This window comes from Ammodytes marinus, assembly GCF_949987685.1.
Source record: "Ammodytes marinus genome assembly, chromosome: 4".
NCBI lineage: Eukaryota > Metazoa > Chordata > Actinopteri > Uranoscopiformes > Ammodytidae > Ammodytes > Ammodytes marinus.
Window position 1 is genome coordinate 22,524,546 of NC_137233.1, and position 15,384 is coordinate 22,539,929.

The following is a 15,384-nucleotide window of genomic DNA, read 5'->3' on the forward strand; positions in this document are numbered from 1 at the left end:
TATACTGTAATCCGTGTTTGATCTAGTGTGGGATTATGTTGCCTCTCATGAATGACCTGAAGCTTTTAACAAGGAAGTAGTTGCCAATGTGTGAATAACCGCTGATAGTTTCCTATTGATTTGCACTGCTAAATTATCAAAGACAATGGTGCATTACTAGTCATTGTTTGACATAAAAAAAAACAAAGGCTCGTAAAAGTGATTTAAGATGCTATATACCTATTTATAAATAATTTCCTAAAAAGCAAATAACAAATTCCAAAAAAAAAGGTCCAGGTGCAGGTCCAGACTTTCACTTTGTTAGTTTATAACCAGTGATTTGTATAACAATTTGAACTGGAACTCATTTAGTAATACATCAAAAGGAAATGGCCATTTGCCCATAAAAACGACACTGGTTGCCAGAGCTTTCTTTTTAAGCCTTGGGTGGTGTGTTTGGGTTCTTAGACTTTATCTTAAAGTCCTGCAGGGGCAACCCCACATACGCCTGTCAAAGGCTTTGGATCAATTAGTGTGCCTCATACATTTTGAGAGCCTGCTAAAATGTCTGAAAAATAAAGCTGATTGTGCTTTGACCGTGCCTGCATCAATTATTAATGCTTTGCTACTGTTTACCATTGTACTTTACAAAATACATTATTTTAGTCTGGATGTTTTTGATCGTAACTGGTTTCATGCATATTTTTCTGATAGAACACAATTGATCTTTGCAAATAATCTGTTTTCCCTTAGGAAAAACTAAGGGGTACCACAAGGATCTGTACTGGCTCCTCGACTTTTGTCACTCAACACATTAACATTATTGGCACTCCTAACACATACCTATTATACCGTTTTTTTTATACGGATGTGTTTAATCTTTGTATTTTCCAAAACGATCCATCATCCATGTTCACATCTCTGGGTTTTAAATATCTAAATAAAACATGTTTCTGTCAGAAAACTGATTGGACTGGCCATTAAGTTTGGTTTGTGCTTATATACTGTATATACACAATAGGCCTATATGATTGCAGTAGCCATACATATTGAGATGCTGAATGAGCCAAATAAAGCTCAAATTGTTTAATATTCAATGTTTAACTTTTATTTCCTCTTTAGTATCTTTAGAATTTGACCCACACTGTCTGACGATATCACACACCGGCATCAGATTGTTCCAACTTTTTGTTGGATCTTTCTACTCCATACAGTGACATGTTGAAACCCAAGACGCCTTTGTTTTTATGGCCTCATTCCATCAAACGGAAAACTTTCTAGGTGTTTCATCATTTCCTACACAGTTTCCCATAATTCGGCCTGATAATTTTAATAGCTTTTGAAACTTTGGGATGTCCACTCGATTTTAGAAATGAGGTTCTGCTGCTTGTTAAAGGATGGTGGGCTTGTGATTAAACCAAGGAACATGGATGTTGGGGGTTTCGGCAGGCATGCTATACAACCATAACGAAAGATATCTGAATAAGCAAAGTCATACTGTTCAACCATAAACTGACTTTTACTGTAACACCTTCTATTAATAATATATAAATAAATAAATATTCAGAGTTCACGGTCTTCGTGATCCTTTAGTGGCACTGAGTAAAACAGTGGTATATAATCCTCAAAGTCTGTGTATGGAGGAGGAGGCTCAGAGGAGTGATGGCCCCCTCCCCACCCACACATCCCCCCCTTCGCCCCATTCCCCCACCGCCCTCTCCTGCCTTTGTTCTCATCACAACAAGCCCCCGGAGCAGATGGTGCTCTGCTTTGCTTGGGCCCGACAGTGACAGACAGTCGCTCGCAGCCAATAGCCTGCTGGGGAATCAGCTGACTGGTCTGGACAGCGCCAGGTGTTTTGAGCGTTTTATTCTCCCCTTCTCCATCCGTAGGAGGAGCAGGCGGCATCGGCAGCAGAGCGGAGAAATATCAGGGCGACACACCGACTCGTTAGTGGGTTGCAGCAGGTTGGAGATCTCTCTGCAGACCGCACCATGCCTTTCACAGAGGCGCCCTGGGACTGACGATCGGTTGCACGAGCTACACAATCGCGGTAAACAACCGCACAGCTGAACCAAGAGGATACCTTCCCATCACCACCACCACCACCACCACCCCCTTGGCACAATAACATTGATCTTATTTAGCGTTGTGTACTGACGCGTCTATATCTGGATAAAGGACCCGTGCGTGCGCTAGGGAACGTCGGACTGGAATGCCAACAAGGTGAGACCCCCTTAGGAAAGGAAATATTGAGTTTGCAATGCTGTAGCCGGTGTAGTTTGTTTTATAGCTGATTTTTGATTTTTTTGTTGGAGAAAAATGTTTCTAGTGATTTGCAGCCACATCACATAAACCCCTTAGTCGAACGTGGTAGTAGGTAGTTGTTTTCATTCATTACACATTTCTCTGCAAGGGCGATGCAATGAGTTAGGATATGTTTAGGATGCAGACACAGTCAAGGGCATGATCTTCTTTTTCTTTAATAAATGCAGTCTGGTCTGAACTACATCACTTCAGGCTCTACAAATCGGTTTCGAATCCATATTTTAACCAACTTAACTCGCAGCCTATTGCAAATTGCAACTCATGTAACACCCCTTTTATAATGCGTCAAATGATATTCCAGTGGAAACAAACTTTGATCCCTTTGCGGTAGCACTTGCAGTGGCAGCAGGAGCCGTGTGCGTCGTGCATGCGCAACGTTGTGTGAATGTGATTTGCATGTTAATGTTAAAGTATGTCGGCAGATGTCTCGATTCCTCCCTTCTAAGCTCAGTAGCAAAAAAGAGTCTTCTTCGGGGTAGAGACAGTTCCCTGTGTTAAAGATGGTCTGGTGAGAATGGGGTTGCATTGGCAGGGGGTCTATTGTGGTCCACGAACGCTACTTCTGTCGCTGCAGCTGTTGCGCTTTTGTGTTGGAGACTGCTGACTGGCATCACTCAACTTTAGGCAGAGAGGGGACATAGGCTACTGTAGAGAAGTGAAGAGTTTATTTCCAAGGTTTTCATGCGGGGGGCTTTGCTCGTACTGTTAAGTCTCTCTGCCCAACAAGATGTATGTATTTATGACCTCTTTTAACAACATAGTGCAAGCAGTCATCTTCTCTCTGTGAACCTCTGGGTCAAATAAAAGAGTGTTGTTCCAGAGACTTGAAACTATATTTTTATGTGAAACGCCAAAGAGCTTCCACTCAATGGCTTCCGTTGTAAAATAAACTTGCTCTGCTGTCTCACAAAGCATATTCCGTTGCGAGCAGAAGGCTAATTCATCCTTCCAAACTGTGCAGAATAGGGCAGGATTACCTGATTGATTTCTTCTTGTTCACTCTTTCTCTCTCTGTCTTTACCTTACATGGCACACACACACACACACACACACACACACACACACACACACACACACACACACACACACACTCTCAAGATGTCTATTTTCTCTTTAACTTGATCATGGGGGTATAGTGTGACAACAGGGTGCGTTTTGCAAGCGTGTGTGTGTTCAGGGCTGTTAGGAGGTGACAGCAGGGCTCGTGGGAGGGGGTAAAAGGCTTCACCCCCCAAGCACCATTACATCCCATGGGTATAAAGCTCAAGCTTCAACCTTTATTCCTTGAAGAAGGGCTGGGGCATTAACCCCTTTGTCCTCCTGTGGGCCACAGGGCCCAGAGACAACAGATTCAGAAACAGTTCAGTTCACCCTGCACTCCATATGATAGGCGTGTTGCAGCCATGCACAGGAGTCATGGGCGGTTTTGTTGCGTGGCAGTTTGCATGCGTTGATATGTGGGCCCTCCACGGTCACTTACACCCAGTCAGGTACCAGGCAACAAAGAGGGATCAGCCTCCCTCACAAAACATTAATGTACACACACATCCTTCATGATCCTTGCCAGCATGATACTAGAGTATCAGAGGGTTAGGTTACTTGCTTTGCAACTGAAAGGCCGACAAGGCAGACTGTCAAACCTTATTCCGGCAGGATTGAGGCTGCATTTCATGGTGGTAGAAGTCTAGTTATTTGTAAAGGTGCTGTCACGATTTGCGTGTGTCAATGCTAAATCAGACTCAGCTTGGTGCAAACGGGAGAAAATCCATCTCCGATGTAAACAATTTTGATGGCAGTGCATAACTTTTCTTTGCATCTGCACAGCCGTTTGCTCTCTCATACCATAAGAACTTGCTCGCAGTTGTTCCACAGACATTTTCAGCCTTTTACAAATCAAATCAATCGGCTTGTAGAGAGGCCCAAGATTTGCACACAAGTGTCCGTCGAGATCTTACGTTTCCTGGTTGAAGGCTGAACCAGTTTTGAGAGGTGCAGCAATCAAGCTGCCCTTTAAATCAATACAATGAGTGTTGCTGATGTTGAAGGGGCCCAGTTGTCTCCATCCTGGGAAGACCCAATGTTAATCATCAAATGTCAAACCAAACAGTGTGTACACTGACAAGCTCACACTTACTCATACGCGCATGTATACAAGAGATCCAGCAGCGTGTGTTGAAACATGGATGTTTTTTATCCATATGTCACTTCTTATATAATGTATTTTCAACACAAATGTGGCTCTGTTTCCTCTCACAATTCCCTTGCGATAATTAAACTAGCTGCATGCACCATTTAAAAATTAAGTTCTCATATGTCAAATAGTGCTTATTCAAGACTCCACTGAGGGAGTGGAGTGTGCTATATTAAATCCTGAGAGGGATGGGATTTGGAAAACATTAGAGGCAGGTGTGGGCACGACTGAAGGGATCACGACGACCCATGTTGGGAACATTGAAGGTAAATGTCCTGATTACCTCACCACCCTTGGGAGAAGATATAGTTCCCATTCACACTATAGTCTCGGATGATGTAACTATTTGTGTGTCTGCTGGATTGTGTACTCAGAGAGGCTTTAATGTGTGTTTCTCTCTAGTTATTCTGGTGTTAACATGGAGACATTGTAGGATAAGATAACAAGAGGGAGACCGTTGAGTTTTCTATTTATATATTAGTGACGTTTTTTCTCACCATTTCTACAGAACTATACACAATACGGCTTCTTGTTGATATTCCCGTTCACTAAAGTTCTGTCGTCTAAATCAGCAGTTTGTGTCACCAGTTCCGTTCAGTCGGTTACAAGATGTGTTCATAAGCTCCCTGGGGGTACTTTATCTCACATTCTCAACATGTACATTTGTTTTCCCTCAATTCTAGATTAATACATATATTTTTTTGTAAGTGTGAGCAGATGAATTTGATTTGCTCAAAGACTAATTTTACCAGTGGGGTTACATGTACTGTAGCTCCCTAAGCAAAATATCACATTCTCACTTTTTCTCATGTCTCTCCATTTGTATCACGTTTGAGGACAGATGTTCTGGTCGATGAGCCTAGGTAAGTGTCTTCAGACTGACTTGGACAAGAATTTGGAAACCAAGCCATGAACTTAAAGGAACTTTGAGTGCTTCAGAGAGAGTGCTATAGTTTTGGGAGATATAATGATTTTGGAAAAGGGCTTTCATATTGTCCATCAGCAGGAAAATAATCTTTGATACATAAAATAAATGGATTGCTTTCAGATATGTTCAGACCCCCTACTATTTATGGTTATATTACCTTTAACCATTCGTGCCATGAATAGGTCCCCAGTTTTTGAGGTAGCCTGAGTGAGTTAAACAGCTTCACACTGATGTCTGATCATCAAGAGCAATCAAATGTAATTCCATGGGCTTGTCGGAGAATAGTAGCCATCAACAGCACACTCAGAAATCAAGTATACTTCAGACCACATGCAATAAATGCTGCAATTGGCTTTCCACAAAGACTACAGCATGATGCAGCAGGTGCAGGGGCCCCTTCCAGAGAATCAATAATGAATCCATGGAAGCCTAACTTTAAACTTGACAATATCAAATAATTGCAGAAAAACAATAGAAATCACCTCGGCATTGTATACATACATTATCTTGTCATTAGGACTTAGGGAAACATGCCGTGCAGCTGTCCTACACAGTTGTCTGCTCAAACCCACCCATGTAAGTTTAAATGCTTATTCATTTCATTGTCTTTCTTTGAAACATTTCAAAAATATCAATTATGTGCATGATTATGTATAAATATTAGGTTAGGGTAGGTATGGGATGTAGGTTAGGGAGATTAAATGAAATCTCATCACCTTGTCTAAAAGATAAAATGTTGATATAATCAACATTATGGATGGCTTAATAGAAGCTGAACTACTGTCACACCTTCAGAATAGCCCATATAACAAAGTACAGTCTTTTAAAATGGCCCAGTGGTCCTTAAGCAGGAATTGTTCAATGGTGTTGTAGGTGACAGAGTGTGTATCTAAAGCTGTTGGTATTTATTTTGAGTATCCTATTCACAGGTTCAAAGGTGGCCGTGGTTCAAACTCTTGGGTTTTCCCGTTTCCTGCCTTCCGGCCTTTGGTGTTGTGTTGCTGAGTGTTCCTCCACCTGCTGTGTTGTTTTAAGCTTTCCTGTTGCTCTGGGACACTGATCACAATGGACCTGTGAAGCCTGTGTCTTCTTTTAACTTTTTAGTTTTTGTTGAAATATGGGCTAACAGGATGTTGTCAGTGATTTTTTTTAAACTGCTCATAGTAACATCGGAACTGCATTTTTTTTTCCTTTTCACCTTTCCGCAAACCCACTTTATGCTTCATGTTTTGTCTGTCCGATGTTTAATGCGATCAGGAACTTCCTCATCATACATTCAACAATGGGGAGCACGGACAGAGCATTTACCAAATAGGGGGAGAATCTCAGATTAACCCCATTTGAGGGGGAAAAGATGAGGAAAAATGTAAGAGCAGATAATGATGTATGACTAAATCCTGTTTACAATCCTAATGCGTAGTGTAATATTCAAAAATAAAGAAAAGTAATTATGTTATCTAATGTTTTTTTTTAATATATATCAGTGGATGTATTCTAAAATCTTTGTTAAAGCTGAGATGAAGTTAAATTATTTTAATGATTGTGCTGGTACAAAAAATGAAATCATTGACAAAATGACAAACAAGCACTTAAAGAATTATCCGTAATGAGATTATTATTATATTGCTTTTAAATAAAGTGCTAAGTGACGTGTATCTCTCCCCTGGGTTTGAATCCAGTATGCTACCTCTAGCTAATCTCCACTTCAGTATCTTCATCCACAAATCCTGACTGGCGTGGGAGTCATCACCATATACTGTGCTTAAGCTTTAAAACCAGATTCTGTACCATCCATGTTTCACCCATGCTCCGCCCTAGCCCATAGGGAATCAGCAGCAGAGCAGATACGCTCCTGTCTCCCTGGTGCTGTTGCCAGGCAGTTTGCATTAAGATGAATTAGTCAGCTCTCCTGTTTGAAAGCCTCTTAAATGCTATCTTCTTAAGCTGGTGTTGTCCATAAAGCTGGGTGTGATGGAGAAGGCTAAGGTACTGTGGTGTTGCCGTATGGCTCTACTCTAGATGGGGTGCCTTCTTAAGGAAGCAGACTTAAATAAGTGTTGCTGTTAGAGACTACAAGTACACAGCTTGTTAAAGAGGTGCTGGCAACCTAATCCGTTTAATAAGCAATGGTGAGGGACATAAGTGTAACAAAGACATATCATGTCTTTATACAGTATTCACTAACAGAATGATTGTGACTGGGACATAAAAAGTATAGTTTACTCCAATCATCATCTGTAATTATGTCAAAGAGTCCTGAATCATGCAGGCAGCTCTACCCAATCATCCTGGAAAAATCCTAGGCATGCCGAAAACTTTTTTTTTCTTGTTTGCCCTAAATTCAGAATGCTGAAGACATTGCATTAAAAATTAAGACGTGCATCTTTTTTGCTTTCTCTGAGGCATGGCACATACTTAAATCTCGTACTGTTTAATGATGTTCGGAAAAGCTAATGATCGAGTCCTTATGGGCCTGTTGGATAGATGAAAGCCCTCAGTGGAATTTGATCTTATTCCAAAGTAGTTCAGCAGTGTTCTGTGCAAGCATTGTAACGAGCTGAACTTGCATTTTCTAAAATCTGTTGATGCTGCACATGTTCACAGTCTCACAAGGATGGTGGAGAAGCAGTTGTTGTTTTTAGTCAATCTTCTGTCCGAGGTAATTGTTACATTTATAACAAACATGAATGATTTTGTGATAATTTAGTTATTGTTGTTTAAAAAAGACCAACATGCGACAGTCATGGTTGCTGCTTTGTGAACCTTTACCTGTGTACACTGTACAGTACTGCTTTAAGCTAAAAGCAAACGTAAACATGCTGATGATTCTCACAGTAGCTAAAGTACCATGCAGATGTTTAGCAGCAGTTATGTTCTACATGTTCACCATTATAGTGAGGAAAGTGTTTTCATTAGTTTTGCAGGTATTTGATTATAAACCAAAGTATTACACAAATTAAACATTTGACCTGATGGTGTTATCTAATTCCATTGCATTCCATTAAATAGTTGCTGAAATATTTCACTTAAAACTACAAATGTCAACCTTATGCAGGCTCTATGGTATATGCATTTTGGCACAAAACTTTGTGTCAATAATTTCAATAGTGGTTAAGATATTTCAGCCATAAGTAATGGACCAAACAACAGACATAATGACAGACTGACATTGGTAACCATAGGTTTACCAAATAATTTGAGGATCACTAAAGTCAGTAGGATTGTTCCTCTGGGGAACATACTGCTAGCATGGCTATAATTTTGTTTATATATTTACAATATTTGATACAGTCTTCATTAAAAATGTAGGGTAGACACTGTATAATGACATATATGCTTTTGTCTTTTTCTCCAGATTATTCTGCAACTCCAGGACATTGATGTAAATCTCCACCATTTGCATCAACTGCTGACCATTTCACTTGATTGAAAGACCTAATCAGTGGAAAGTTTGGTTGATGACTGTAACATACTCTCTCCCAAATTCATCAGCTCCTCCTCCTGTCCTTCTCCAGCATGGCTAGAAGGAGGATAGATGTTTTTTTCTTAGGCCTAGTTTATACTGGTCTGACCTTGGGATCGAAAGGACTATCCTTCATCCAGAGCAATGAGTGCCCCCAGCTGTGTGTATGTGAGATCCGGCCTTGGTTTACCCCCCAATCCACCTACAGAGAAGCTATCACCGTGGATTGCAATGACCTTCGCTTAACACGCATACCAGGGAACCTCTCCAGTGACACTCAGGTTCTCCTTCTTCAAAGCAACTACATTGCCAGGACCAATGAGGAGCTGGAGCAGCTCTTCAACCTGACTGAGCTGGACTTGTCCCAGAACAACTTCAGTAGCATACGGGATGTTGGCCTTACCAATATGTCACAGCTCACAACGCTTCATCTGGAGGAGAACCAGATCACAGAAATGCCCGATTACTCCCTGCAGGACCTCAGCAACCTGCAGGAGCTCTACATCAATCACAATCAGATAAACACCATCTCTGCAAATGCCTTCTCTGGGCTCCACAACCTGCTCAGGCTTCACCTCAACTCTAACAAGATCAAGACCATCATCAGCGCCTGGTTTGAACCTACACCCAATCTAGAGATCCTCATGATTGGGGAGAACCCTGTTGTTGGTATTATTGACTTTAATTTCAAGCCACTGGGCAACCTCAGAAGCCTGGTTTTGGCTGGGATGGATTTGACTGACGTACCAGGAAATGCCTTTGTGGGACTTGACAATCTTGAGAGCCTTTCTTTTTATGACAATAAACTGGTCCGAGTTCCTCAGAGAGCCCTTCAGAAACTACCTAACCTTAAGTTCTTGGATTTGAACAAAAACCCAGTGCACAAAATTGAGGAAGGAGATTTCAAGAACATGCTGAGATTAAAGGAACTGGGTATAAACAACATGGGAGAGCTGGTTTCCATGGACAGGTATGCACTGGATAACCTTCCCGAGCTCACAAAGTTAGAGGCTACCAACAACCCCAAATTCTCCTACATTAACCGTCAGGCCTTTCGTGATGTCCCAGCCTTGGAGAGTCTAATGCTGAACAACAATGCCCTAAATGCCCTCTACCAGTCCACAGTGGACTCTCTCCCCGATTTGCGTGAGATCAGCATCCACAGCAATCCTCTGCGCTGTGACTGTGTTGTCCAGTGGATGAGCTCCAACAAAACCACTGTCCGTTTTATGGAACCTCTGTCCATGTTTTGTGCCATGCCACAAGAAGTAAGAGGAATGCATGTGCGGGAGGTTCTGCAAAATAATTTAGCAAACCAGTGTCTGCCCCTGATTTCCCATGATACTTTCCCAAGCCATCTCAATCTTGACATTGGTATGACTGTGGATTTAGACTGCAGAGCCATGTCACAGCCTGAGCCTGAAATCTACTGGGTGACACCAATGGGGAACAAGGTTGTGATGGACACCCTGTCTGACAAGTTCAGCCTCACCAATGAAGGAACATTGAGAATTTCTCGTATCCAAGTAGAGGACTCTGGCAGATACACCTGTGTGGCTGAAAATTCAGAGGGAGCTGATACAAGAGTGGTAGCTATACGGGTTAACGGCACTCTGCTAGACAGCACTCAGCTTATGAAGATCTATGTCAAACAAACAGAATCTCACTCTCTCCTGGTCTCCTGGAAAATAAACCCCAACATAATGACCTCTAACCTTAAGTGGTCATCTGCCACGATGAAAATAGATAACCCACATATTACTTACACTGCCAGGGTACCTGTGGATGTCCATGAGTACAACCTTACGCATTTACAACCAGCAACTGAGTACGAAGTGTGTCTCACCATCTCCAACATCCACCAACAAATGCAGAAGTCATGTGTGAATGTGACGACCAAGCAAGCAGCCTTCACTGTGAAGATATCTGACCAAGGGACTAACACTGCTCTTGCAGTAGTCATGGGAACGATGTTTGCAATCATCAGTCTGGCCTCTCTGGGAGTGTACATTGCCAAAAGGTGGAAGAGGAAAAACTATCACCATTCTCTGAAAAAGTACATGCAGAAAACCTCGTCAATACCGCTAAATGAGTTGTACCCACCTCTGATCAACTTGTGGGAGGTAGACAGTGAGAAGGAGAAAGAGGGCTCATCTGAGACCAAACATAGTCAGGTGGACACCACACGCAGCTATTACATGTGGTGAGAGCTAAATATCCAGTGGGAGATACAGAGACATGTTTCCCTTAGGAGCACAAATATACATATTTGCTTCGTTATGTAAAAACGAATTAAGTAATTTTTTTCTTTTATGTTTCCAATATGTTTTTTTTTGGATCTCTCAGACTTGCGAATGACGGACCAAGATTTACAGATCTTTAATTTAACGTATTGCTTTTGTTTACCTCTATACCATTTTGACACACAATATGGCAGCTTTGTTCAGCTTCCCAGACTTAGTTTTCACTGTGCTTTATTTTTAGGTCTTGTTTTAATGAACACAGCATGAGCATTGTCACGGATTCAGCATACGCGAGCACAGGAAAAGCTGATATCCAATCTGTTATTTTCACACGATTCTCTGGCAGAACTGTTAGAGACTGCCATCTTTCTTTTTCTTGTAAAACAGTTTTACTGTTAACTGTTGTGCACTGAAATATATATATATATATATATACTAATTTGTCTATGAACTCAAATATAAGCTGACAAAGTTTAGACTTGATATACCGTCTTTTGAATAATGTTAGCAAATCCTCTGTAATGTTGTATCAGCTATGATTTAATTTACTTTTTGTACATTAAATAACAGTATGCTAATTTAGATTTTTAGTTTGCAGAGTAGCTACTGTAAACCAGCAATAGAAAAACGAATGTTATGAATTAGGTATATAGATGTAAGGCTTTTTACATTTCTTAAATATTTTGTTTCTTATTTTGCTAGAACATGTCTACAATCACCAGTTTTGTTGTGATTTACACACCCAAACATGTTGTTTAATGGGGAGCAAGTTTAATAAAATCTTCTTTCCTCATATTTTTTAAACCTTGATTTTAACACCAAGTGTCATTTTTCATAAATGTACATAATATTCATTATGTATACTGTGTATTTAATAAATATGTTTTGGAGAAACAGACATTTAGAGGTTGAAAGTAAAGGTTCAAAAGCATAGAAGCAAGAAAATAATCATCTGATATTGATATCATACAATAGGATTGTATTATTTTCAGCGCAATGAGCATAGCTGAAGTTGTAACATAAGTGTTGAAAGAGAGAATGGAAGATGCAGGCAGCAGTGTTTTCCTCCACAAAGCAATTATCAGAGAATACTTTAAATTCTAGTCCTGGTTTAATTTAATTATTGCACAATATGCCTGGAAGTACATACGGTCAGTAACTTCAAACCAAAAGTCACTTTTTTGTTCCCTGACTGTCTTAAATGTACCAGACAAAACCTTTGCATCCATCACCAAAGCATTAGAAAAGTGGGGAGAATAATGATTGAAAGTGGTGATAATATGAATAATGGACAGCTACAGCAAGATCAGAATGCAGAATTATTTGTAACAAAGTAGCCCTTCTAAAATCTGCCAAATCTGTCATGTTCTTAGCAGTTTGTACTGCTTGTGGAATAGAATTTACAGCACGTCTGAGACTGCATATTATTAATTATTGTGCCATGTTGGAGTTTCATTTGATGTAACATTAAAGATAGCTTTTCTTAGTTGCTTTCAGTATAATGACATGACATGAAACAACCATCTGCTTACTCTGTAAAAACTAGTGAGACAGATTATTTTTTTGAGTTAGTCACAACCCATCAGAGTCTCTGCAAGGTCTATATCTCGTCTACAATGCATCTTGTGGCTCAAGACGGGAGTCCAGAAGCTCTATTTGTTTCTGATGTTGACGGACAGCTCTGGGCTTTGTGGTGCAATCAAACGATCTCTGTTTAGTCTCCCCTGATAACATCTTAGTTCACTAGCATGCTCTTTCACAGGTAAAACACTACAAAACAGTTAATGAATGAGTAGCAAACCACATTTTTCTAAAACTATATCCATGTATATAAAGAAAAATACATTAATGAGGAAAACGTTTTATTCTAGCTTTTATTCAAGATTTATTCATTTAAATACGTCTTCACTTCCATGATAACTGAAAAACTCCAATCACCAATGAAGGCCAATGCTAAGGAAGACATGTTGAAAAGGGCCCTTGAGTGAAGCAATAATTAACAACCCGAACATTTAAAAAAAAATCATAATGTCTGCTTAAAGCTACATTACAATGTGCTATACACATATGTAATAACTGTTTACGAATACCTTTGCATCGAATTAATACATTACAAGAGAAGAAGTGTTCATTGATACATGTTACAGATAAAGTCTATTGAATCTAATGTCACACTACTGAAAAAATGCAGATGCTGAAATGGGTTGAACACCATTTCCCACTTTTTTTTCTTCATGTATAGAGATGTCATGACATGAGACAAGAAAATTGTCAGTGAATGTCATGGAGCCTTTAGGGAGGCCTGTGTCCTGTGCTGAGAATGATGGACAGAGGAGGACAAAGCAGCCCGCAGTCTGGCATTTGTTAAAACCTGCTCATTGAAACTGCTACTTTGAAAAAATCCACTGGCGTCCTTTTAAGTGCTCAGAGCGACCAAGCCTTTTTCGTCGTCTCAGTGGGTAGCCCAGTAACAGACTGGATATCAGCACATTGAGACAGCTATCAATGGAAGCTTTTTCAAAGAATGTCCCCAGAGCCTGCGCCACGTCCCTTCCCAGTGGCCTGTTTCCATGACAACCCCTCCTTCCATCCACCTGCAGGTGCTGGCAGCCAAGTAAGAGAAGTCCCCAGACTCTATGTGTAATACCAATGACAAGGTCAAAACCCCGCAGGTGGGAAACCATAAAAACATCATGTAGGCTTTCAAAGGTGTAGAGTGAGAAAAGCTTCATCGTTGCACTGAAGCTGAAGTAGAATGGCACAGAGTGATCCTCAGCTGGACTTTATTTATCTTTTTACTACTGGCAGGCTTGAGGGGAACTGAATGCAATTCTGCAGCTGAAGACAGACAAAATGTCACAATGTGAATATTTGTAAAGTTTGGTTTTTAAAGCTAACTTCATGAGTAATTTAAACAACACTTTCTATCTACATGAGGTAAGCCATCGGTGATCACCCATGGATTTTATTCCTTCTGCTGTAACGTCCAGGTTTTTTCTTAGCATTTTGTGGGTGCTTCTTGAGCTCCTGTGCCAGTGCCGGTGGGCGACACCAATTTGTAAACGGTGACATTTAAAAATGATTAATGAGAGGCTTAAATTAACTTTTTGTCAACTAATTTGGCAGTGGCTTGAATATAACCAACATTAATTTATATGAAAAAGTTACACACTATAGCTTTTAAACAGAACCACTATTTTTCAACTGACAAAATGGGACAACCTTAAAAATAAGCAGTCTTCAAGCAGACGTCAATTTTCATGCAAATTGACGTCTGCTTGATACTTCATACCATAAGTTGGTGGTATGAAAATGGGGTTTTGGGTTAGGATTGTGACATTCTGTTGTTCTGGCCTCAACTCTCTGCCTTAAAATGTGTGAGAGCGCCCACAGCATTCAGTGGGGGCACCGCAGTGTTGAGAGAAATGAATCAAAATGTAATCTTTGTGCAGTAAGAAGGCAGGAGGCAAGCCTGAGCACCAAACTGCAGCTCTCTTTCCACTTAAAGCCAAAAAGATTGAGCATCTGCTTGAAGAGCTGAGGATAAAGCAAAGGCGGGGTACACATTGGTTTAAAGGAATACTTCAACATTTAGTTCTTTAAACTTTTTGCCTCATTCTCCAGCTCAAGAAAAGGTGACAGAAACTGTAGAAATGGGCGAATGACACTAATCCAGGTTAGGTTAGCTCAATCACTGGTGGGGAGCATGTCAAAAGATACATTTAACAACATCACTAAACACTCCTGTGTGCTTGTTGGGACTTGTTTATTTACCACCTTATGTTGCGCTCTATATTTTTTACACTTTATATAATTTTAAACATACTGGAAGGAAACCATGAAGTGTGTGATGGTTATGTATGTATTGTATTATAAAATTACATAAAAAAGTACCAACAAGCACACAGGAGCGTTTAGTGATGTTCTAAAGTTTATCTTTTGTTCTGCTAAAAACATTGAACTATTCCTTTAAGCTTTGAGGACAGGAGGAGAGTGAACTCAAATTAAAGCTCACTGTTTACGTGCATGGCCACACGGCTCTCCTTAATGGTCTTAAACACCAGTATGCATTTGATGACTATAAATTATATCATGCTAAAAGGCCAGCTAAAAGTTACCAAGCAAAAACATATTTGGCTACCTAACTTACATACTTTTTCAAGCTGTAGCCTATGTTTTCCTTTAAATTGAAAGAGAAAATATTTTTAAGCTGAAAAACTAACCAATGTGTTTGGCAATTATACTAAACAGA

At 40.3% G+C, this 15,384-nt stretch overlaps 1 protein-coding gene across 1 annotated transcript; it reads left to right on the forward strand.

The window, feature by feature from the left end:
* The first annotated feature begins 1,925 nt into the window (after nucleotides 1-1,925).
* On the forward strand, nucleotides 1,926-11,868 carry lrrn2 (leucine rich repeat neuronal 2). The gene is made up of 2 exons (XM_080025343.1): nucleotides 1,926-2,205; nucleotides 8,782-11,868. Exon 2 carries the CDS (start codon nucleotides 8,943-8,945, stop codon nucleotides 11,094-11,096), a length of 2,154 nt encoding a protein of 717 aa, XP_079881469.1. The 5' UTR covers nucleotides 1,926-2,205; nucleotides 8,782-8,942; the 3' UTR covers nucleotides 11,097-11,868.
* The last annotated feature ends 3,516 nt before the right edge of the window (nucleotides 11,869-15,384 follow it).

Coding starts and splice junctions, on each gene's coding strand:
- lrrn2 (XM_080025343.1), top strand. CDS start 8,943: ATGGCTAGAAGGAGGATAGATGTTTTTTTCTTAGGCCTAGTTTATACT.